This window comes from Tarenaya hassleriana, unplaced genomic scaffold (genome assembly GCF_000463585.1).
Source record: "Tarenaya hassleriana unplaced genomic scaffold, ASM46358v1 Cleome22, whole genome shotgun sequence".
In the NCBI taxonomy this organism is placed as follows: domain Eukaryota; kingdom Viridiplantae; phylum Streptophyta; class Magnoliopsida; order Brassicales; family Cleomaceae; genus Tarenaya; species Tarenaya hassleriana.
In genome coordinates, this window is record NW_010965541.1 from 546,549 (window position 1) to 569,050 (window position 22,502).

The window sequence follows — 22,502 nt, forward strand, 5'->3', positions numbered from 1 at the left end:
AAATTAAAGCTGTAGATTTTGTTAACCCTATAAATTTCATACATCTTTTTCTCGTTTCTCATATCATCCAAAACACCCTATTTCTTATATTATATTATCTATAAAATGGAGAGCAAGCGGAGAGCGATCTTTTCTAATGATGCTAGTTGTGAGCTTGTGCATCACTGATTGTGTAAAACAAAGCTTGGCGGCGGAAGGGCAACAACCACAACAACTTCCCGGTTTACCCGGACTCTTTCCACCTGGTGTTCCCGGTTTACCTGGACTCTTCCCGCCTAACGGTCTCGGTTTACCTGGCTTTCTGGATTTGACAAAGTGTGGATCGACGTTGTTCAACATTCCAGGATGCTTGTTGCAGATATCAACGTCAATTTTCACAGGACAATTTGGAAATGTCGGAATTCCATGTTTTTTTTTTTGATAACCAGGAGGTTCGTTGGGCTTTCGGCCCACTTAATCCCCTGGGCCCGGAGTCAGCCTTTAGACACGCAATTAATTGCGCCCCCTCCTCCCCACCCGTGGATTCGAACCCATGACGTCGAGGATGACTTTGTCACCTCTTCGCCACTATGTCGGAATTCCATGTTGCATGGAAATTTTGGATTTAAGTGAAAGTTGTTTGTCATCCATGTTCCCTCTAAATCCGTTTCTTCTCTTCTCAAAAGTAGTTGTTCCAAGACCGTAACGACGCCCCCTGCAGCTAAGTAAATTGCACAAGTTTTTGGATTTATGTATGTGGAGTTAGAAGTTTGCAGTGCAAGAGATTTATGTCGTTATTTGCAAAGATTAATATAATAATGTTTAGTCAAGAATCAATAACATCTTAATTTAGTCCTAATAAGAACTTTTTTTTAAGAAACCAGTTTTTTTTTTTTATTTACATGCATGAAAACAGTACCAACTTTCTCACAGGCAAAAACGTTGGTGTTTTCATAAGAAAACATCCTCAAAGGAGGTGAGAAGTTAATATATCCCTTCGGAGCACGTGCTTCTTGTCCATAACATAGAATTGAGATGGCAACTTTATCAAATTTCATCAAATCTAATAACAGATTAATCTAAAAAAAGCAAGTCACAAAATCTTTGAGCAGCAAATCAAATCTCTGACTGCGAGACCCTAACAAATAAAAAAAAAAAAAAGAGTAAACTATACATACACAGAGGCAGAGACTCGAATGCTGAATTCATTCAACCAGGGTGACATCTTGATCGATTCTCCAGTAGTTTGCGTCATTGAACTCCTTCATCTTATCCCCTGAACTCTCCTTCTCCGGGGATGGCGATGGGGCCGCCGCCGCCGCATTCCTCTTCATCGGCCCGGCTTCTCCCACTATGCCTTCCTTGAGAGCCTGCTCCATTGCCCTCTCCGTCCCTTCGGGTTCCACTCCTACAAACTCAACATCCTCTTCGAACAACGATGGCACCGGCGGCGATCTCGGGCTCATCGTCTCGGATGAGGTTGGACCGCCGTTCGGGATTCTTACATCTGGCATCTTGAACGGCTCTGTCTCAGTTACGGCGGTGGACGAAGAATCTCCCCTTGTAACCCATTTGGTGGATGCATCGTCAAAAAGGCCGTTACCGTTTGCAGAGTTTTCTTTTTCCATATTGGCAGTTGAAGAATTCTTGCTTTCTACCACGGATCTGTTGAAGCCATCACCACTGCCATTAGTAGTTTCGTTCAAGCTTTCATCCTCCATAGCCTCCTCCTCCTCCTCCAAAGGTATTATTCTTTCGAGTGGTGTGTTCGCGCTGAACCCATCATCTTCTTGGAACGTGAACCAGTTCGAGTTTGTGAACAAATTGCTGCACGAGAGAAAAAAAGGATCATTAATGCTTATTTTCTTTCCCTTGTTTGAACATGACCCGACGATACACAATGTTCTGTCTTAGATTCAGGAGCTTTACCTTGCCTGTTCATCACCAAGCCTCAAGGCTGACATAACTTCTGCAGATTCATCATCCAAGTAGATATCCTAAGAAATATAGGTAAAAATTAATATTACATTGTAGACAAACCCAATATTTTTTTTCGTTAGGTAGATATCGAAGATCCATAACGATACCTACCTCTTCGTCTCTGTCATTGGCACCGCTATCCTGAAACCAGAAAGATGAGGCCATTACAATTCAGCAAAATATTCAGAAAAGAGGGGAATTCGAATCAGAGAGTTGGATCTACCTCCTCAGCACCATCAGTCTCAAACATGTATGAGAACTGGGTCAAGTTATTAGATAGAGCAGAAAGATCATAATCCCTGTCTTGAACCTCATCTTCATCACTATCCCTAGTCCTATCATGTAACGCTGTTGGGCGGCTGCATTAAATGTAGAAGAATTAATCTTGTATCATGTAATACTTCCGTGATAAGAAAAATATTAAGGCGAGACAAGAGGCAGGCATACCCGCAAGTCCAGCGGTAGACATTTTCGACAGCATTACGGTCTTGCAAAACGTTAGTTTCCCACTCGATCCATTCATTGTTATCCTAACAAGGAATAAAAAACGGTTCGTATAAAAAGATGTGTGTATATATATATGCATACATATATATACACAAACAAATATGCTAAGACACATTCTCACAGGATATGCAGCAAAGAAGAACCTCAAAAAATCATTGATGGCAAGAGCATGTACTGTCAAACCAACCTGTAGAAATGACTTTATTTGGCTATTGCTTGTTGATAAATGAACAAGTTTGTTTGCAATTCTTGTAATATGGCCAATATTTCCCACTCGTGGCGCCTGTCTCCCAACGGCAGGTAATGTTGGCTGCATAGAGACAAAAAAAAACCCATACAGTTAACTCAGTGCAATTTTCCAGTCGGCAAAAAAGAGCACAATGGGAAAAGGATTGGAACATTCCACAATTTATCTGACTGATATGATTGCAACGCAGTTTACTCCTCTATTCCCAGATTTCATCCAACGTATGTTCATTAATCAGTCAATGAGCAGGCCAGAAAGATCAATATACATCTGTCAGAAACCGCACTTACCGGGCTATCACCAGAAAGGATTGGTTGTTCCTCCATTTGAAGAATTTTTCCAATCAAATCTCCCTCTTGGAGAAGATGATCAACTAAGGCATCGTTCTTGCTGTCCAAACACGATGCTATTATACTCTCCACGTGATGATGCAATGCATTGTTATAAGGGTACCTGCATCACATAGGTGAAAAAAAGGAAAAAAAAATAACTTATCACAGCTAACACATACCGCACAATGATGTGTGCGAAAATACCAAATAACAACAAGATGTTAATCACAGGCATTTGTAAAAACTTACTCAAAGAATAGATCAAGTACTCTTTTGATGGCTCCCGAAGTCACTAGTTCCTTTTCTGTAGCTTCATTGTCAGTTTTCAACAAGACAGCAACAAACTCCACAATCTAAAACAGGACACCAACACAAAAACAAATTTAAAAAAAAAAAATCAGCAGATGCCTTACTCAAAAGAAAGGGTAGATATATGCAATCTCAAACTAATATACCTGCATAACTAGTCTAGAATCAGTTATTGTTTCCATAATACAATCAAAATTAGACCTGACCTTAAGACGATGACTGCCAAGAGGAGGCTTCAACTGCCCGTAGGTTGTAGGTAATATCTTTTCATCAGACGACACATTCAGAAGCGCTAATAATTCACCTGCATCAGGGATATACACTTAGAAATGCCAGAAAAACTGCAGAGGAAAAGTCAGATAAATAGTGCAAACGCATTAAAAGATAAGGTAGCGAATACGAAGAAACACACCCAAACAAGAATGATTGCTTTAATCTATTCAGCAAGATAAAACAAAGCAACAAAATCAAAAAATTGAAACAAAAATTCCTCCGACTTCAAAAGTATCGATAAATCACATTTATGAAAGTGGAATGAGATCGAGTGAGTAAATATTACAAGATTTTAATTGGCTTGGTAGCAGATATTGCCACTTAAGTAAGAGGGAAGAAAGAGAGAGAGGAATACCATCAGTAGAAAGAAAACAAACCAAGAAGATGGAAACTGAACCATAGATCTTAAGATAAAAATAAATACCAACCGCAAAACAGAAAAGTAAAGTTACTCAAGTAAAGAACAAATTGAATGTTGATGTGGAGTCACACTAACCAAGTTTAGGCAGCATGGCAGCAACAGTTTCTGGGTTCACGAGAATTGGGGACTCAAAGAGATGTTGGCCTCTAAATGCATACATAAAGGGAGAAGAAACCGCATATCTTCTTGGATCCAACAAGGAAATACACACTGAAAGTGAGTGGACAAGGCAAGATTTGGAGTGGGAATCTTCCAAGGCATGACCTAATATCCTAGCAACAAAACTGCAGGAACAGAAATCCATTAGCTCAATCTAAATTTTAAATAGGTTCCAACAAAGCAAAGAGGATAAGACACCCGCAAACCTGGGACTAGAAAGTTTGGTAGCCAGAGGTGATGTTGCGTTTTGAGTGATCGTACAGAGTGTTTCAGCAGCATTTGCATTAACTTCAGGAGTGTTCTGATTCAAGCACCCAAACAAAAGATCTTGTCAGAAATGTCACCATATCACAGCAGATCAAAAGTTCAAATAGCAAGTCCGTGTTGACTGAACGAAATATAACTATACGACCACAAAATGGCCTCTTTACTTTGTAGAGAAGACTGAGAAGTTTTGAAAGAAGATTATCAACAACCGTGACAGGATAATAACCAAAATAAGCAAGAGCAGAATAGCATAGCATCTCATACTATTCCACATTCACTTGAGAAGCCAGAAACGAATAGTATAAGTATCTGCCAACTAGCAACGACATTAAAGAAGCAACAGATTTCAATTTTTATTATTTCATTTTATTGTTGAATTTATTTTCTGTAACACTAACAAGACAGGGATAAAGTTTCCGAAATTATACTTACCAGAGAATTGAGTTTATCTACAATCATTTCCAGCAGATTGCTATCAGCTAACCATTGCATAACATCTAGGTGATTGGGATATACATGATCATCCGCACCAACCAATCGAGTTAGAACCTACATAAATGAGATGATGTTCAGCTGAAAAGAAACAAGCAGACACAAATTTCAGAGGGAAAAAAGGGAGAGGGAGTAGTTATTCACCTCCATTATGGACGTGATCCCTATCAAATCAACCAGTTGCTGGAAAACATTCTGATGGTCCTGTAGAGGTATCGGTATTCTAGTGTTAAGTAGTACTTTTATATCAACATTACATGCCATGATTTACACACCAACGAGCTCCAAACAAAGGGTAATCTCAATATTGTATGAACTTATGCTAGAGTTTTCTACCTAACATCACAAGGCATCCTTGGATCAACTAACTGTAGTCATTATCAACTGTACAAAGGAAATACTGTTCACATAAAATCACAAGCACAAAAGGAATAATCCCCAATCATTTTAAGTTGTTTTCTACCAGAGAATTTTATTTCAGTCAAAACCTGTTATGCTTTCTGTGCTAGTTTCTACTTCTCATAAAGTTCATCTTATCCAAACACACTTACTTTGACATAGTTCATCAGCGGGACCGTCTTCCTCAACATGAGGCATATGACAACCTAAATCCAAAGAGAACAAAGTGAATCGGTGCAGGCACATGAAAAGCATAAAATCTCCCAAAGAACCTAGCAAGTGGTGGAACCCTAATATCGACCGTGAATATTTGGTCTCAGATTTAGACTTCAGTAACCAAAACACTACCTTGCTGAAATACCCCGCTAGCATTACACTATGAGGGCGATTTGGTTCCAAAAAGGAGAAAAGGAGGTTCATTAGCTGCAATATGAAAAAGAGAATGCTACATGAGACCACAGGAAAAGAAAAAGAGAGAAAACACATGCTCAATAGTCAATATGAAGAGAGATATGCATTCAATATCTAAAAAAAGTACACTTACCTCCTCCGCCTCCACTAAAGTGCTAAGAATGACATCGATTTCACATGCAAATACTTCAGAGGAGATGAAAGGGAACCTAATACCAAAAAAAACATGCTTCAGGGTCAATTAACAGAGTTCGGCACAGTTCTCAGCAATAATCCAAGATCATATCAACGATATTCTTAACAAATTTTGCCAGACAGTGAGTGAAATTCAAAAGCCTAGAAACCTCAATGGCCATACTTGAAAGCTCGTTTGCTATCAGCATCTTCTGCAGCCTCCTCGACAATATAACGTAACAACTGCTCCACTTGGGCTCTCTCTCTCAGACTGCAAATAAGCATACAAAATCAAAACTTAAAAGAACAATATCACACCCTCGTTACTATGAGAAACTAACGCTGTCACTGTATTCCATCCGTGTCCTGCAAAAAAGAAATAAAATAGTATACCGTGATTCTATCTACTTAGTGTGCTAATATCTACAGAGTCGCATGCCTTCTTGAGACTTCATAAGAAATGGTTAATATTATACACATAAGATAAATGTCATGTTACAAAGGAATCGTATAAGAAGTACACACACATAAACCACTGGTTCAAACTTATGTTAAAAGGGTGACGCCTAAATGAATTACAAATTTATGAGCCGGCTGTTTAAAGCTTTGTCTCTCTCAGACTGCAAATAAGCATACAAAATCAAAACTTAAAAGAACAATATCACACCCTCGTTACTATGAGAAACTAACGCTGTCACTGTATTCCATCCGTGTCCTGCAAAAAAGAAATAAAATAGTATACCGTGATTCTATCTACTTAGTGTGCTAATATCTACAGAGTCGCATGCCTTCTTGAGACTTCATAAGAAATGGTTAATATTATACACATAAGATAAATGTCATGTTACAAAGGAATCGTATAAGAAGTACACACACATAAACCACTGGTTCAAACTTATGTTAAAAGGGTGACGCCTAAATGAATTACAAATTTATGAGCCGGCTGTTTAAAGCTTTGCACTCTTGGATTATATCTTCCTCATCCAGGAGCTCTTCCAAAGTGAAGTCTTCCTTGTCTAATATGGATTCGACCTGTCGAAGCATGTAGATGATAAGGCAAATGCAAAAAAGAAAAAAAGCATAAGTAGAAATCACCAAATCACGACAACAACAACAACAACAACAACATTCCACAGTTAAGTTCTCGCTTCTGAAAATGAGATTAGCAGTTCCAAATTCCAAAATTCCAACAAATTTCAAATACGAGGTAAATACATCAGAGAAAATATGATCTTCTTCCACTCGAATCAGAAAGAAATGAGAGACATGGGCGATATATAACAAACCAAGATTGAAACTTTGATGCCCACAACAATTATAACGCATAAAGAAAAAATATATAAAGTTAATCCCCATACCAACCTCAGGACAGCACAGTAGAATGGATCATTTCCCATTCAAAGCAGCAAAACATCATCTAAAATCAGATTCAATGTAAAGAAGAAACCAGGAAATCCCACATTTTTCGTTTCCAGGCATAATTACGCGACAAACAAAGAGCACCTTTCTTGTATTTCACTTCAAATGATCCAAAATCTGGCGAAACTAATCCAGAAACAACGAAATCTCGAGATTTTCATCACGATTCTGAACAAGTCCACTAGAAAAGGAGTAAGATTATGACAACGAAAATAGATAAAGAAACTTCTACTTACCGGCGAAGCGGTGGAGAGAGCAGTCAACTTCCAGAACATGGTCGAAGGTGCAAGAGTTCAAACGAGAGAAGTTCAGTTTCAAGCTCGAAGGAGGAGGAGGAGGAGGAGGAGAAGGAGACGAAGAAGAAGATCTAATGTCGGACAAAGAAACCAGAGCAGGGGAGTAAATCTCAGAGCCTAAGCCAGAGAAACTTCGAAGTTGGAAACAGAGAGAAACCCTAATTCGATGAAGTTGAAGAAGAAAGAAGAGGCCGAAATCAAATTAAGTTTTAAAAAGTATCGGAATGCCATTATCAGAGAAAGTAACGTTGGACATAAATTAAAAATAAAATAAAATTGGTCATGGAGCGAAACCACCAAATAAATAAACAAACAAATTAATTAATTAACTAAACAAAATCTTATAATTAAATTAATTAACATTGTATGATTATGTGGTGTAATTACATTATTAGAATTATAAATTGTGGCATAGCAACACTATACATAATGTGAGATTAATTTAATAGATCTTATATATTAAAAGCAATATCATGATTTTTAAATTTTATTTTATAAACAATGTAATATCCATTAATAGAGGAATTTCTCATAATCATTACAAGGTTTTCAAAAAAAAATAAATACAGGTGTCGGGTTGGTTCGCACCCAGTTCAAGAGTTTCAAGATTCGGGTTCAAACCGATCCGATTTTTTCAAATTTATAAAACCAAATCCAAAATTTGGCCTTATAAGATTCGGGTTTAGTCTCGTGTCGGGGCAGGTCGAGATATTTGTCGTATTTAGAAAAAAATAATAAATCGGGTTTTTTTTCGGATATTTTTTTCGTATTTATGTTCTAATTTTTAGGAAATTAAAAAAAATCGTATGAAAATTACCTTTTGGAATATTTAGGCTTTAGTTGGAGCGTCACATTCGAGTGGGCCTTACACTTTGAACGGTCCAATTTTAAAGCCCATTTCATAAATTTGATTTGGACGTAGCTTCTATCACTTATATATATATATCTATATGATAGATATGGGTGTGCTGCTGTACACGTCACCTTTTTACTTTTTTAATCAATTTATTTTAAATTTTAATAAAATGGTCAGTTGGCATGCCCCATCCAAAACATCATTTTTTTTTTATAATTTCGAAGTTTACGGTCATATTGCCCAACTATATTTTTCAAAAAATTGGAGAAAGTGGAAAGTAAAATCTGAATTGAGAAAATGTTTTGTTTCCTTGGATAATATAAAAATAGTCAAATAGTCAATTGTTACAAAAGTTTATGCAATATTTATGGCAATTTCAAGTATTAAAATTAGTTCAAGAAGTTATTAAAGATTATGTTAATTAACATATATTCTTTTTATATTGATGAAAATTTAAATAAATCAGACTAATTATCAAAAATCGATAAACTAAGCCATGCAGCTAAACATTTTAATGTATACATAAGCGAAAGAAAAAATATATATGATTAACTTAAAATAATTAATAACAATAAAATAACACCATTATTTCCATTATGAATATAAATTTTAATTAACAACATCAACAACAACAACAACAACAACAACAACAACAACAACAATAATAATAATAATAATAATAATCTATATATAAATAATACAATTTGTAGGTTTATGATGAAATTACTTATCTACGATTTTCTTAATTCTACTTAGAGGTGAGCGTTTCGGGAAATGGTTCAGGTTCGGGACGGAATGGATCGGTTCGATTCTTTCCGTTTTATAAAAATAGGTACCAATCAGATTTTTTATTGTATTCGGTTCGGTTCGATTTCGGTATCGGTTCGGTTCGGTTTCGGGTTTTATTAAAAAAAATGTTAAATTTCCTTTAAAAATATTCGGTTTTTCGGTATTTTTAAAGTTTGGTTCGGTTCGGTTCGGTTCCGGAAAAATTCGGTTCTCTAAAAATGGTACAGTTCGGAAATAACAGCAGTTTTGGGTCGGAAAAAATACCGTTTTAACGGTTCGGTTCAAAGAACCGAACCGAAACGCCCAGCCCTAATTCTACTTGGTAGGGGTAGGCAAAATATCCAAAAAATCTGAACCGATCCGTTATTCGATTCGTATCCGAACCGAAAATTCGGCTATCCGGAGTTTATGGATCGGATACGGATATTTATTTGGAGATATTTATTGGATACGGATTGGATACGGATATTAAAATTGAATTATCCGACATATTCGATCTGATCCGTACTTTGTAATAATATTATTAAATATAAGAATAATTTGGTATGGAGATTTAAAATGCTTAATATTTACATATTTTTTAGGGTGATTCAAGAAAAAATTTATATATATTGAGGTTTATAATTTTAATCTTTTGAATATTAAGATTTATTATGTTTAATGTTTCTAATTTTAAATTTTGAATATATTTGTATGTGATAAATTATAATTGTATTTGTATTTGAGTTGATTTGGAATGTTTAAATTATGAATTTTAAATTTGTGAATATCATTTATCTTAAATAAATTATATATTTTATTTATATTTGAATTTGTTATTTAATTTAAATTTAAAATTTTATAATATTTTAGGTCGGATACGGATATCCGCAAATATCCGTGATTTTTACGAATATCCGAAGTTGCGGATATCCGAAAATTACAGATCGGATACAGATAACAAAATCGAATATTTGTGCAGATCGGATACGGATACGTATATCTCAAAAATCTCGGATATCCGATCCGTACCCACTCCTACTGCTTGATCTAAAAACAATAAACATGACTTTCTTAATTCTATTCGCTAATTCGTCGCTTTTGGGACTCGTTCCCTATGTAAATAACACATTATATAAATACCAACAGATGAATTTAAAAAAATAAATAAACAGAATCATAGATAGTCTGTTTAGTTTTTAATTTAATATTTAAGTGTATCCACTAATTACGAAGGTTTTAAATTCTCTCTCCACCGGACCACACCCACGTGGATTTCGTGAGCCTTAGGATATTAGTTTTATACATCTTCAGCAATTTATCTCCTAATATCCCCAAATTATATAATATAATGAATTAAACTCCAAAGTTATATTACGAATAAACTCCAAAATTAACTACAAATATATAGTTTCCATTTGAGTTAATAATTATCTGGTATTTACCTAATTAATTCACAACCCCAATAATTTTTTTAGATTATGTAACATTACTGGCAACACCAAACCCATCGAAACCAAGTTTTACAAAAAAAAAAAAAAAAATTTAATTATTTATAATAATTTTTAAAACGTCCAATGACCAAAGTAATTGTCATCATATTACCCATGGCCAAGCCAACCCTCGACATTATTTATGAAACAAAGTGTTGTAAACTTGTATATGATTGATAATTTATTATTTATCCCAATGAATTTAACAGTTTTCATAATTTCCGGAAAAACCTATAATATATCTTTTCTGTAATACAATTGTCTAAGGATTGGATAAATTTATCCAAGGTTTAAGATTTATCAGTTTTTACACATAAAAACTCTATTTATAGATTTTGTTATTAATCATATCTTATATATATATATATAATAATAATAATAATAATTAAAAAAAGACTGAATTGAAAATCAAAAGTAATGAAATGGAAAAAACAGATTATCATTTTATATAATTATAAAAAATTGAATTTAATAAAATATAATTATATTTGAATCTTTTATATAAGTTTTAAAAATATTTTCGCTTTTTAAATGAAAAAATGAAAAAATTAGAATTAATATATTGAAGGGAATAAAAAAATTAATATAAAATTAAATGTATATTATTTTACAAAAAAAATTGCAAAATAATAGAAAGCTATCCACTTCAAGTAGAAATACAAAACAACAAGTTAAATAAAAAGGAAATCGAGATCTTGTGAAAAGGAAACTAATAAACACGTGATAAGGACATTTACTAAGGCAAAGGAATCCAATTAATCTAAAAAAAAGGGAAACTAATATTTATTACCAACAACAAATTATCCCAAATAAAACAAAATCTAAATCCTAGTACCTCACCGACAAGTAATTGCGAACTTAAATCCATATCAAATTCGGAAAATATGAATACACGTCTTCGCATATATATATATATATATATGTATACGCACACAGGTATACTTCCTTCATCGACGTGTTGGAGAAATCGCATTCTGAGAATAAATATAGAATCCGTTTTCTCAGCCATCACGATGATTTTCCCTCTACTCCTTCAGTGCTCCCGTTCCGTTGCGGAGGAGCGAGCCCCCCCCCCGCGACGGCGATCGTTTCACACGCGCCGCTATGTCCTCCGAGCGGGAATCACCACGCGCCGTCACGATCGCGGCGGAGAAGTAATGGGGTAAGGGGATCACGGAGGTGGAGACCGGCTCTCTCCGTGATTTCCGAGGATGTCGCCGTCATGTTCGAGGGAGAGAATCGCCGACCGGCGGTGAAGACCTCGCCTCGAAAATCTAGGGGCAGAACGATGTCGTTTAGCCAGAAGTTGAAGAGAATCTGGCAAGTTTTTTTCTCCTTGTTATTTTTAATATAATATTATCTTTTTTGCGCGATTGACTCCGAAAACAGTTGTTGCTTGTTACTATGAATTTTGGGCCGGTTGCTGTTGAATAATAAGCATAGAATAAAATTAGAATTATATTGGTACAAAAAAATGGTTATAAATATAATTTGAGAAATAAATTAATATCTGTTGTTGTTTTTTAAAATGTAGGAGCTCTACGGTGATGAAAGGATTCGCAGGGTTGCCGGCGTTATCACCGGCGCCGTTCATGCCTTGATCCGTCGTTTACTTGTCATCATCTCCGTTGAAACCATTCCAAGAGAAAAATTGTAAACAATGGTCAAAAAGAATTTCACATTATAGCACATAACTTCATCTTTTTTTTTTTTTTGGTATAATGTGAAAAATTATATAGCCGAAAGAAGTTTAGTTACAAACCAGCTAAAATGTTAGAAACCAAAAGATACAGGGAACCCAAACAAGATGTGGAAACCATCAAAATATCAACCGATATATATCAATCTGCAAAAGACAACCACCACCCAAATCTACCGTGTGAAATGATACCAGTCCTGCAACATTTGATTTTCATCCACCGAAACAATTTCTTGCCTCGACATGATAGTATCTCTGATTACTCGATCAACTTTCTTCATTATGCAATCCAAACTCTTGATCTGATTACGAAAAATCCTAACGTTCCGCTCGCGCCAAACTTCGTATATGACAACCTGCAGGAGGAGCTTAATCAAGTTCGGCTTGTTGTTGCTACGGTCCCGAATTGGATGCTTTATCCATGCCGTAATCTCCGCCAGGTCAGTCGGTGGTGATGGCCAAATCTTCCATGCGAATGTAATCCAGACAACATCACTAAAATTGCACCGAAAAAATAGATGAGAATGGCTTTCTGCGTCAGTGTTGCATAGACGACAACCACTATCTATCGATATGCCCCATGTGGTTAGCCTGTCCTTGGTCGGTAGACGACCGAGCATGACCTGCCAATGAGTAAAAGCAAACCTGGGAATCGTCGACTTGAACTAGACGATATCATGCCATTCAATTCTTTGTCGTGTGCTTCGTAGTTGCTCCTAAGTTGTACGGGATATGAAAGACTCACGGAAACAGTCTTCAGTATGTCTCCATAAAGCCTTGTCTGATCCCTTGCTATCATCTGGCGGTCCCATTCCTGCAAGGACAATCTGCACCTGTTGTATAGCATTAGTCCTAGCTGGTGGAAGCTGCCATCCATCCTTGTCGCTGCCTCTCGGACTATGCAAAATCTCGGCAAGCGGAGCATTCTCGGTCCCAAGTCACCAACAAACTGAATGAGTGGTCCGAGACTGGTCCAATCATCTAACCAGAAGAAGACTGATCTTCCATCCCCCACTTGGTGCCTAACAAAGTGTCTTGCCAGGTCACGGATGCTAAGTAATTTACGCAGGTTCCATGACAGTCGCGGTGACGTTACTGTATCCCAGAAGCCTTTTTTCTTGAAGATATTTTGTTGAAGCCAAGCAACCCATATAGAACCTGAAAGGCTTAACAACAACCAGATTAGTTTTAATCTAAACATCGTGTTCGCTTCTTCAAGTTTCCGGATCCCCAAGTCTCCTTCGTTCCGAGGTTTGCATATTGCATCCCACGAAACTCTATGTGATCCAGTTCTTGCTGATGTTTTCCAAAGGAAAGTGGCACACAGACTGTCTATATGCTTCAACAAGTAGCGGGGAAGCATAAAAATTTGGCTCCATGATTTTACCATACGGTAAATGACCGTTGATACCAGCTGAATCTTTCCCGCATATGAGAGGAACCGCATAGTACAGGACTCTAGTTTAGCTTTGATCCTGTCTAGGAGGGGTTGATAATCTGATTTCATTAATCGCCACGGGCTAAGTGGGATACCTAAGTATCGAACCAGGAATGTTCCTTGAGTCATGTCAAGGTATGAGCTTATGTTACTTGCTTCAGTATCAGAGAAACCACAGACTTGGCGGGGTTCATGTAAAGGCCAGAATGCATGCCGAAAGTATCAAGAATCTGCTTGATTTCTAAAAGGGAGGGGAGATCTCCTTTGGAGAATATCATCAGATCATCTGCAAATGCAAGGTGTGTGATTAACGGGTTTTCACATCTCGGATGTAGCTGGATTCTGCCTTCCAAAGCTGATCTGTCTAGTAGCTTCGATAGTATCTCGACCGCCAATATAAAGAGGTAAGGAGACAAGGGATCCCCCTGCCGGAGTCCCTTTCCTCCACGGATATATCCTGTCAATTCTCCGTTAACCGACACCGAGTATTTCGGGGAAGAGATGCATACCTTGATCCAATGAATGAAACGCGGCGGTAACCTCATTACTTGGAGGATTTGAATGATAAAATCCCATCTCAATTTATCAAAAGCCTTTCGAATATCGATTTTCATCATTACCCCTTGACTTGTGGCATCTTGTTATAATCTCGAATCAACTCCGCTGTTGTCAAGACATTTTCAGCCATAGATATCCCCTTTACAAATGCTGTTTGGTTACGCGAAATCACCATTTGCAAAATTGGCTTCAATCTTTTAGCAATCAGAGAAGAGATGATCTTATAAGGTGTGTTGCAACAGCTGATTGGGCAGAAGTCTGACAATGCGTCTGCGCCCGGCTTCTTAGCAATTAGGAAGATCGATGTTGCATTAAGCTGTCCCAACATCTGACCAGACCTGAAGAATTCTATGACTGCTGCGACTAAGTATGCCCCGACAACTTCCCAAGATGTGACATAAAACTCTTTAGGAAACCCGTCGGGTCCTGGTGCTTTGTTGTTTGGCATGACAAGCTTGGTTTAAAAAAGCGCGAGGCGGCTCGAGGTGCAAAAGATCTAAAAAACCGAGGCGCGAGGCGCAAGTCGAAGGCGCGCGCCTCACGTATGCGAGGCGCGCAAATAAAAAGTTAGCAAAAAGAAATTTTAAATATACTGTAAATATAAAATTCAATTACCAAATTATATAAAATAAGTCCAAGTACAATAAACAAAGAGAAAATGAAAATATTCATTTGTGAAATATTTAATCAAAATCGACATCTTCGTATTCTCCATCATCTTCATAATTGTTGTCTTCACCGATATCTTCTTCATGCTCATCGGAATAAGCAATACCCTTTCTTTTATGAATTGACGAGGAAGAAGTAGTACTATTTTTTGCACTTGTTGATCCTCTAGTATGATAACTAGGATCATGGGCTCCAGCAACTCTACCAACTTGACCCCACGTGAGGCCATCATCACCACTAAACACAAAATCATTGTCTTCATCTTAGCTACATTTCATTCTACCAATTAGCCATTCATTACTTTCATCAATATCTTTCAACATAATAGGATCCCTGGTGTCATTCATGTTGTGTCGCCGTTTCAAATCTCGATTATATTTTACATAAACCAAGTCATTTAATCGACTTTGTGCTAACTTATTCCTCTTCTTTGTGTGAATTTGAAAATCAAATTTAAAACATATAAAAAAATAAGTAATTTTATTTAATACAAATAAAAAGAATGGTAGATATTACTTACTTGTTGAAAAACACTCTAATTTCTTTCACAACCAATGGCACTGCATGTGAGACTAAGGATCTTTATAGCAAACTTTTGAAGATGGGGAGTAGAAGATCCAAAAGAAATCCACCAGTCCGCTATAAAAATGTAATGAAAACAAGCATTAGTAATTCCTAATACAACACAATTACTATAATATATATATATATTAAATTTTAAAATTTGGTATCTGAAGATTGTGTATTCCTTAGTCTAATGGCTGCTGGTAAACCAAATAGACCATTTCCAGATCTATATTCTGCCATTTCTCTTATTATTAGATTTTCTGTATCGATAGAATCCGACAATCTGGAAATACACTCGTAGCCACCCTTCATAACTTTTTCACAAGTTGCGTCTGGGTTATCATAATGGAGACTTGTGTTTAGAAAATAACCGGTTGCACGCAAAGGTCGATGAAGTTGACATTCTCATCTTCTATCAATATACCCAAATGCTACACTTTAATGCTCCTCTTTCAATCTAAAACTCAAAGCAATAGTCTCTTTAGCTCTATCCATCGCTGCATAAATGTAACCCATTGGTGGGTTTTTCTCTCCATCAACAATCCTGAGAACCTTGACAAGAGGTCCTGTCAACTTAAGAGCATAAAGCACATCCCTCCAAAAACTATCTTGCAAAAGATATGTTGCCAATCTTCTACCACCCGTTTCCTTTGACCACTTGGATTTATTCCATTCTTGTGAAGTAATCATTTTCCTCAAATTATTTTTTTGTTTGTGGTACTGTGAAAGAGTGATGAAAGATGTAGCCAACTGGTGATTGCGGGCCTATGCAAATTTCTTTGACCTGTAAATCGTCTCATCATGTTCACAAGAGGAACACGATTATATATATAGCCATTCATGTGCATGCACTTCTTGAGTGCATTTTTTATCTTTGGAATTTTTCCGTTATCTTCCAACATGAGATCGATGCAATGCGCTGCACAGGAGTCCAAAAAATATGTGATCTTTTTGCTTCAAGCAATTTTTCTACAAGTTCACAAAAAATATTATTAAAAATATTTAGACAAATAAACACTAAAAATAAAATAAAAATTGTTTACCTGCTTTGACATAATTAGAAGCATTGTCTGTCACCACTTGGATCACATTTTCTTCGCTCACCTCCTCGACAATGTCATCAAGCAAATGATATAATAAATTGACATCTTTTACAATTTCTGAGACATCAATCGATTTAAGGAAAACCGAACCTTTTGGAGAATTGACAAGAAAGTCCACGATATCCTTATCAGCAATCGAATCACGCCACCCATCCGATAAAATTGAGCAACCCTTTTGTGCCTACTCTTTCTTGTGCTCATTCAAATATGTCTCTATATCACTTACTTCTTGTTCAAGTTGAACAAGTGAAACTCTTAATTCATACATTGATGGTGGTTTCAACCCTGGACCGTACTGTCCAATAGATTCGCACATTTCTGCATAACTTGGACTAGTAGCTGCATTGAACGGAATTCCATTATCGTAAAAAAAATCTTGCTATTGACCTACAAGTTTTTTCCCTGAGCTTCTTGTCAATTGCTTTATAGACTTCATTTCCATCTTTCTTCGGATCAGCTTTAGGATTGACAAGCATATCCATTGACCCCTTTAGTAATTTTTTGACAGAAATTGCATAAAAAATTACTTCGATTACTAGGATCTGGAGTACCATACTTTCGCGCTGGATCAGAAATATTTGTGGTACCTTTTCCCGAACTGTTTCCCGAATCCATTACTAGAATCACTAGAAAATAAAAAGAAAACATAATTATTATAAGATTTATAATTATATAAACAAACTTGAACATATATACATAGCATTATACCATTTTTAAAAGAAAATCTATTCTCGGTGACACAATTATTATACATAAACATATTTTATCATATAAAAAATAAAAAATAAAATAAAAATCTACAGAACACACCTGTCGAGAAATGGAGGAAAGAAATGAGCCACTATACAGATTTGTCAAGACTTGTCAAGCAATGGAGAAAAGTGACTCTCTTCCTTTTTTAAAGCGAAACAACAGTGACGTTCTCGTGAAACAATAGTTATAATATATATATATATATATATATTATATAACAATTAATTTTAGTCAATATCAATTATGACAATTGACCAAGGTTTTTTTGTTTTTTCAGAGCTTTTTACAGAGATCACGAGAGTTGAGTACATACTTTAATATTATTCAAACATTTTTTAATCCTCTTAATTGTATCGAATAAAAAAGCGTCGCTTCACGCCTCATGCTGCACACATCACAAAGCATGCCTTTCTGCCGCTTTTCGTAATTCGCCTTATTTTTATAACCTGATGCATTTTCCTTTGCGCCTCTGCGCCTTAAGCGGAGAGCAAGCGCGCTTTTTTAATCCAAGATGGCAAGTAGGATTGCTTTTATTTCATCATCAGATGGAATCCTTGTCAGCGATTGTGTCATGTCTGGGATGCAATCAAGTGTAATCAGTCCCGTGAGGTCTAGTCGTGGTATTGTTGCTGCCTTGGTTTGGACTTGGCCAATCGTATGCGTAAAATATTGCCTTGTTTGCTCGATGAAAAAAACTCTATTCGTCTACCATCGGCATTCTTGAGGTAGTATATGTGGTTAGAAGCGATTCTTGCCTTGTTTGCTCGATGAAAAAAACTGGTGTTTCGGTCGCCAAGTTTCAGCCATTTAACCCTCGATTTCTGGCAATAAAATCTTTCCTCGGCCAGTGACAACATAATCCAATTTTTTCTTTTCTCACGCTCCGCAACTACCAGTTCAGATGTTGGGCCATTCAGTAGCTGAGTATGCTTTTAACTCCTCTTTTGTTTCTTGTACTCTTTGAGACAAGTCTCCGCAACTTCATCTTTCTTTGTAATTATATTATATACTTTATTCGTCGGAATAATCTTGAAATTTTGCGCCAAGAATTCGCTAATTTCATTCAATTCTATTTAACTATGTATACAATCACTCACCTCCACCGTCTCCCTCTCACGTGTTGTCGGCTCGTTCTCTCCCCAAACTCGGGTTATCCGTTAATCGTCAGCTAAAACCCGTAGCTGAAGGTCAGATTTCAGCCATCGATGTACCCGTATTTACCACGCCTTGGACAAAGTATCCAAAATTTCCAAGTATTTGTCTTGCGTGGCTTGTGGTTATTCAAAATCTCGGGCTCCCATGCCCTTTGATGACATAAGGAAAACTAAAATCAGGAAAACCGAAAGTGATTGACACAAAACCGAATTATTCATTTAATCGATTCATTTTTGGATCGATAGTGAAAACAAGTTTGTAAATAAAAGGCTTTGTATACGATGTTTACCTTCGGAGAACAGGACAACATTGCATCTTGGTGATTCCACTGATCAAGAGTCGCAGCTTCGGCTTTGAGAAAACCAGGAGATAGTTTATAACAAGAGCTCAGGCTTGACCCTAATGGTGACATCGCTAATGCAACTCGCTGGATAAAAAAAATTACGCTTCTCATCACGTATTGTCGAGCCATACTTTTTTTTGGTTGAAGGTGCTTTATATTACTCAAAAAATATGATTTACACGTGTCTTTAGGCATTTAAAAAAAGACCAAAAGACCATAAATTTCTCATGTGCAAGTGGGCACTTACAATCATTACTCTACTTCAACAATTTTTCAGCGATTTCTCGTCAAACAATATCAATATTCAAGCAGTCGGCAATTCAAGTTGTGTCGATGTGTTACCTTCATGGAGAGTAGGGTATCTCTCATGATTCTGTCAATTTTGCAACGGATCTCACGATAGTCCTCCTTTATTCTTGAAGATTCGGTTATTTCGTTCCTTCCATAATTCATAAACCGTCATCTGGGTACATAGTTTAGCCAACATTGGTTGTTCCCGGTCACGAGCCTTCGAAGGGTCTTTAATCCACTGCAGATAGTTTGCAAGCCCATCAGGTGGTGAAGGCCAACAAAAACCTGCAATGCAAGACCATATTTCGCCACCAAAACAACATTTGAAAAACAAATGCTCGTGTGACTCCTCTTCCAAGGAGCATAAGTTGCATGTTGTGTTTATCTACATTCCCCATGATTGTAGGCGGTTCCCTGTCGGCAATCGTTTCTGGATCGCTTGCCAAAGTACAAACGCCATTCTCGGAATTGAGCCCTTGAACCATATCACTTTATGCCAAGGAACCTCCGTTGTTGTGGTTCTGAGTAGCAGTCTAGTACTTCCAGAATGAAAATATGCTTTTGTAGTCACCTGATTTTTGGCGCCATAGGTACTGGTCTTCTCCTCATTCCTCCTAGGGTTTAGGGTTTAGGGTGGCACAACAGTTGTCAGGATCATTTGTATTCGAATCAGATTGTCATTCCTTGTTGTGGAAGCTGCCAGCAACCCTTCGGAGCTGCTTCGACTACAGTCGCTAGACGATGTACTCGAGATAGTCTTGGACCGGATTCACCAGCAACGGAAATCAAGGGCCCCATCTCAATCCATGAATCTAACCAGAATGAAACCTTCTTTCCATTACCAATAGCCACACGCAGAAAGTCCCTAGCCAGGTTCCTCATCTTGAGCAATTTTCTGAAGTTGTAGGATGCATTAGAATTCAAATAAGTATCCCAAAATCCCTACTTCCTGATAATATTCTCTTTGGTCCAATCAACCCATAATGATCCATGTTTAGTAAAGAGTAACCAAAACAATCTTAGATGGAAGGTAGTATTAGCATCCTCAAGCTTGAACAAATCGAGCCCTCCTTCCCTCTGTTAGAGGATATTATTGGAGCATTCATTTGTTCCTAGTTTTTGGTTATTTAGAAATGTGTATTTGGTAATTTGTGTTCCTAGAATTTTACAAACTATTTATTTTATGTTAGACTAGATTTTATTATGTATCATTATTATCATGTACTAGATTGTTCTTAGGAGTAGTATATATATGTGTGACCTTGTAGAATTTGCAATACAAAAAAATATTCTTGACCATTGGCTTATATGGTATTAGAGCTCGAAATCGTCTAATCGACGTTTTTCTTCCAAACCTCAATGCCACATTCCTCATTCTTCTTCACCTCGATCATGGCCGCTGAAAACTCAGCTTCCACCACCTCTGACATTCCGAGCGACACCGTTTTCCCCTATGATTCCAGTAGCACTGTCAATCCTCTAACAACTTTGGCTCTCCTTTAGCTGATCCGACAGAGTATCGGCAAATCCTCGGCAACTTGCAGTACCTTCTCTTCACACGTCCCGACATCGCGTATGCTGTTAATAAACTCTCTCAGTATATGCATTCTCCTACCTCGGAACATTGGCAGGTCGTTAAACAAATACTTCGGTATGTTGGGGGCACTTGAAACATGGGTCTCTTCTTCTCATGTTCGAATTCTTCAACTCTTCATGCCTTCTCTGATGCCGATTGAGGTGACGATCGTGATGATTTCGGCTCCACCGATGCCATACTTGGGTCATCATCTTGTTTCTTGGTCCTCTAAAAAGCAGCGCTTTGCGGCCAAGTCCTCCACGGAAGCTGAATATAAGTCTGTCTCTACCACTGTCTCTGAAGTACAATGGGTTGTCTCACTACTATCTGAACTTAAACTTGCCCTGTTATCTGCTGCGACAATGTAACCGATCTTTCATTCCAGAATGAAATACATCGCCATTGACTACCACTTTATTCGTGGTCTCGTCCAAGCTCAGAAACTTCACGTCGTTCATGTATTTTCGGCTGATCAACTCGCCGACGCTCTGACTCGCGTCGTTCATGTATCTTCGGCTAATCAACTCGTCGACGCTCTGACCAAGGCTATTCCGAAGACTCGATTTGAACTAGTTCATACCAAGATCAGTCTCTCACCCGTGCCCGATCTTGCGGGGGCATGTTAGAGGATATTATTGGAGCATTCATTTGTTCCTAGTTTTTGGTTATTTAGAAATGTATGTTCAAAGTTTGGTAATTTGTGTTCCTAGAATTTTACAAACTATTTATTTTATGTTAGACTAGATTTTATTATGTATCATTATTATCATGTACTAGATTGTTCTTAGGAGTAGTATATATATGTGTGACCTTGTAGAATTTTGCAATACAAAAAAATATTCTTGACCATTGGTTTATAATATCCCCCAAGCAATTCTACGCAGTGTTCTAGTGCTCTATTGCCGAGCCATACTTGTGATGACGTTCACTTGTGAATCATTTCGAAAGGGAAGTGGAAGGCGATATTCAGTAATTGACATCGAGATCGAATTCGTAGCAGTTTGGTTAGGGGTGGCCATTTTGGGTTTCGGTTCGGTTTTCGGTTTGGTTATTTCGGTTATAAAAAATCATACCCAAACGGTTATATAGATTTATTCGGTTCGGCTCGGTTCGACTCGGTTCGGTTTCGGTTCGGTTCGGTCCGGTTTTTGCATAATAAAATTATAACCAAACGGTTAAATTTTTCGGTTTATTCGGTTCGGTTTTAGATCGATTCGGTTCGGTTATGATATATTTAAAAAAAATATTAATCCTATTCAAACTTCAAAATATCTATCCAAATAAATCCATAAAATAATTAATCCTCCGAAAAAGTTACAAAAAAATCTACAAAAACTTCAATAATTAGATTAAAAGTTAAAAATATTAAATTTTATGGTTTATTAGGTGAAATATATAAGGTACAAATGAACTACAAAAAATAACACTAATAATAATAAGGGTAAAAATTAAAATATTATAAAAACTCTAATAACCGTTCGGTTAACTGCGGTTATTCGGATATTAACTGAACCGAACCGAACCCGAACGGTTATTCAACTTCCTCAACCGTTCGGTTATTAAGCAAA

At 36.9% G+C, this 22,502-nt stretch overlaps 1 protein-coding gene across 2 annotated transcripts; it reads right to left on the minus strand.

Annotated features, from left to right (window-relative positions):
* Window positions 1-963: 963 nt before the first annotated feature.
* LOC104814826 (serine/threonine-protein phosphatase 6 regulatory subunit 3-like) lies at window positions 964-7,885 on the minus strand. 2 transcript variants are annotated; one of them, XM_010543023.2, is made up of 19 exons: window positions 7,606-7,885; window positions 6,879-6,982; window positions 6,135-6,221; window positions 5,910-5,985; window positions 5,714-5,788; window positions 5,518-5,571; window positions 5,111-5,170; window positions 4,907-5,023; window positions 4,414-4,508; window positions 4,124-4,332; window positions 3,561-3,658; window positions 3,295-3,398; window positions 3,004-3,166; window positions 2,654-2,776; window positions 2,407-2,489; window positions 2,183-2,318; window positions 2,071-2,100; window positions 1,909-1,976; window positions 964-1,806 (listed from the first exon to the last, which is right to left on the minus strand). In XM_010543023.2, exons 1-19 carry the CDS (start codon window positions 7,642-7,644, stop codon window positions 1,185-1,187), a joined length of 2,343 nt encoding a protein of 780 aa, XP_010541325.1. In that variant the 5' UTR covers window positions 7,645-7,885; the 3' UTR covers window positions 964-1,184. The 2 variants fall into 2 exon arrangements, with proteins under 2 accessions (XP_010541325.1, XP_010541326.1); XM_010543024.1 differs by lacking the exons at window positions 6,879-6,982; window positions 7,606-7,885 and adding an exon at window positions 6,530-6,553.
* Window positions 7,886-22,502: the final 14,617 nt, after the last annotated feature.

Coding starts and splice junctions, on each gene's coding strand:
- LOC104814826 (XM_010543023.2), bottom strand. CDS start 7,644: ATGTTCTGGAAGTTGACTGCTCTCTCCACCGCTTCGCCG. Junction 5,024..5,110: donor GGATCACGTCCATAATGGAG/GTGAATAACTAC, acceptor TCATTTATGTAG/GTTCTAACTCGATTGGTTGG. Junction 1,977..2,070: donor CCAATGACAGAGACGAAGAG/GTAGGTATCGTT, acceptor TATATTTCTTAG/GATATCTACTTGGATGATGA.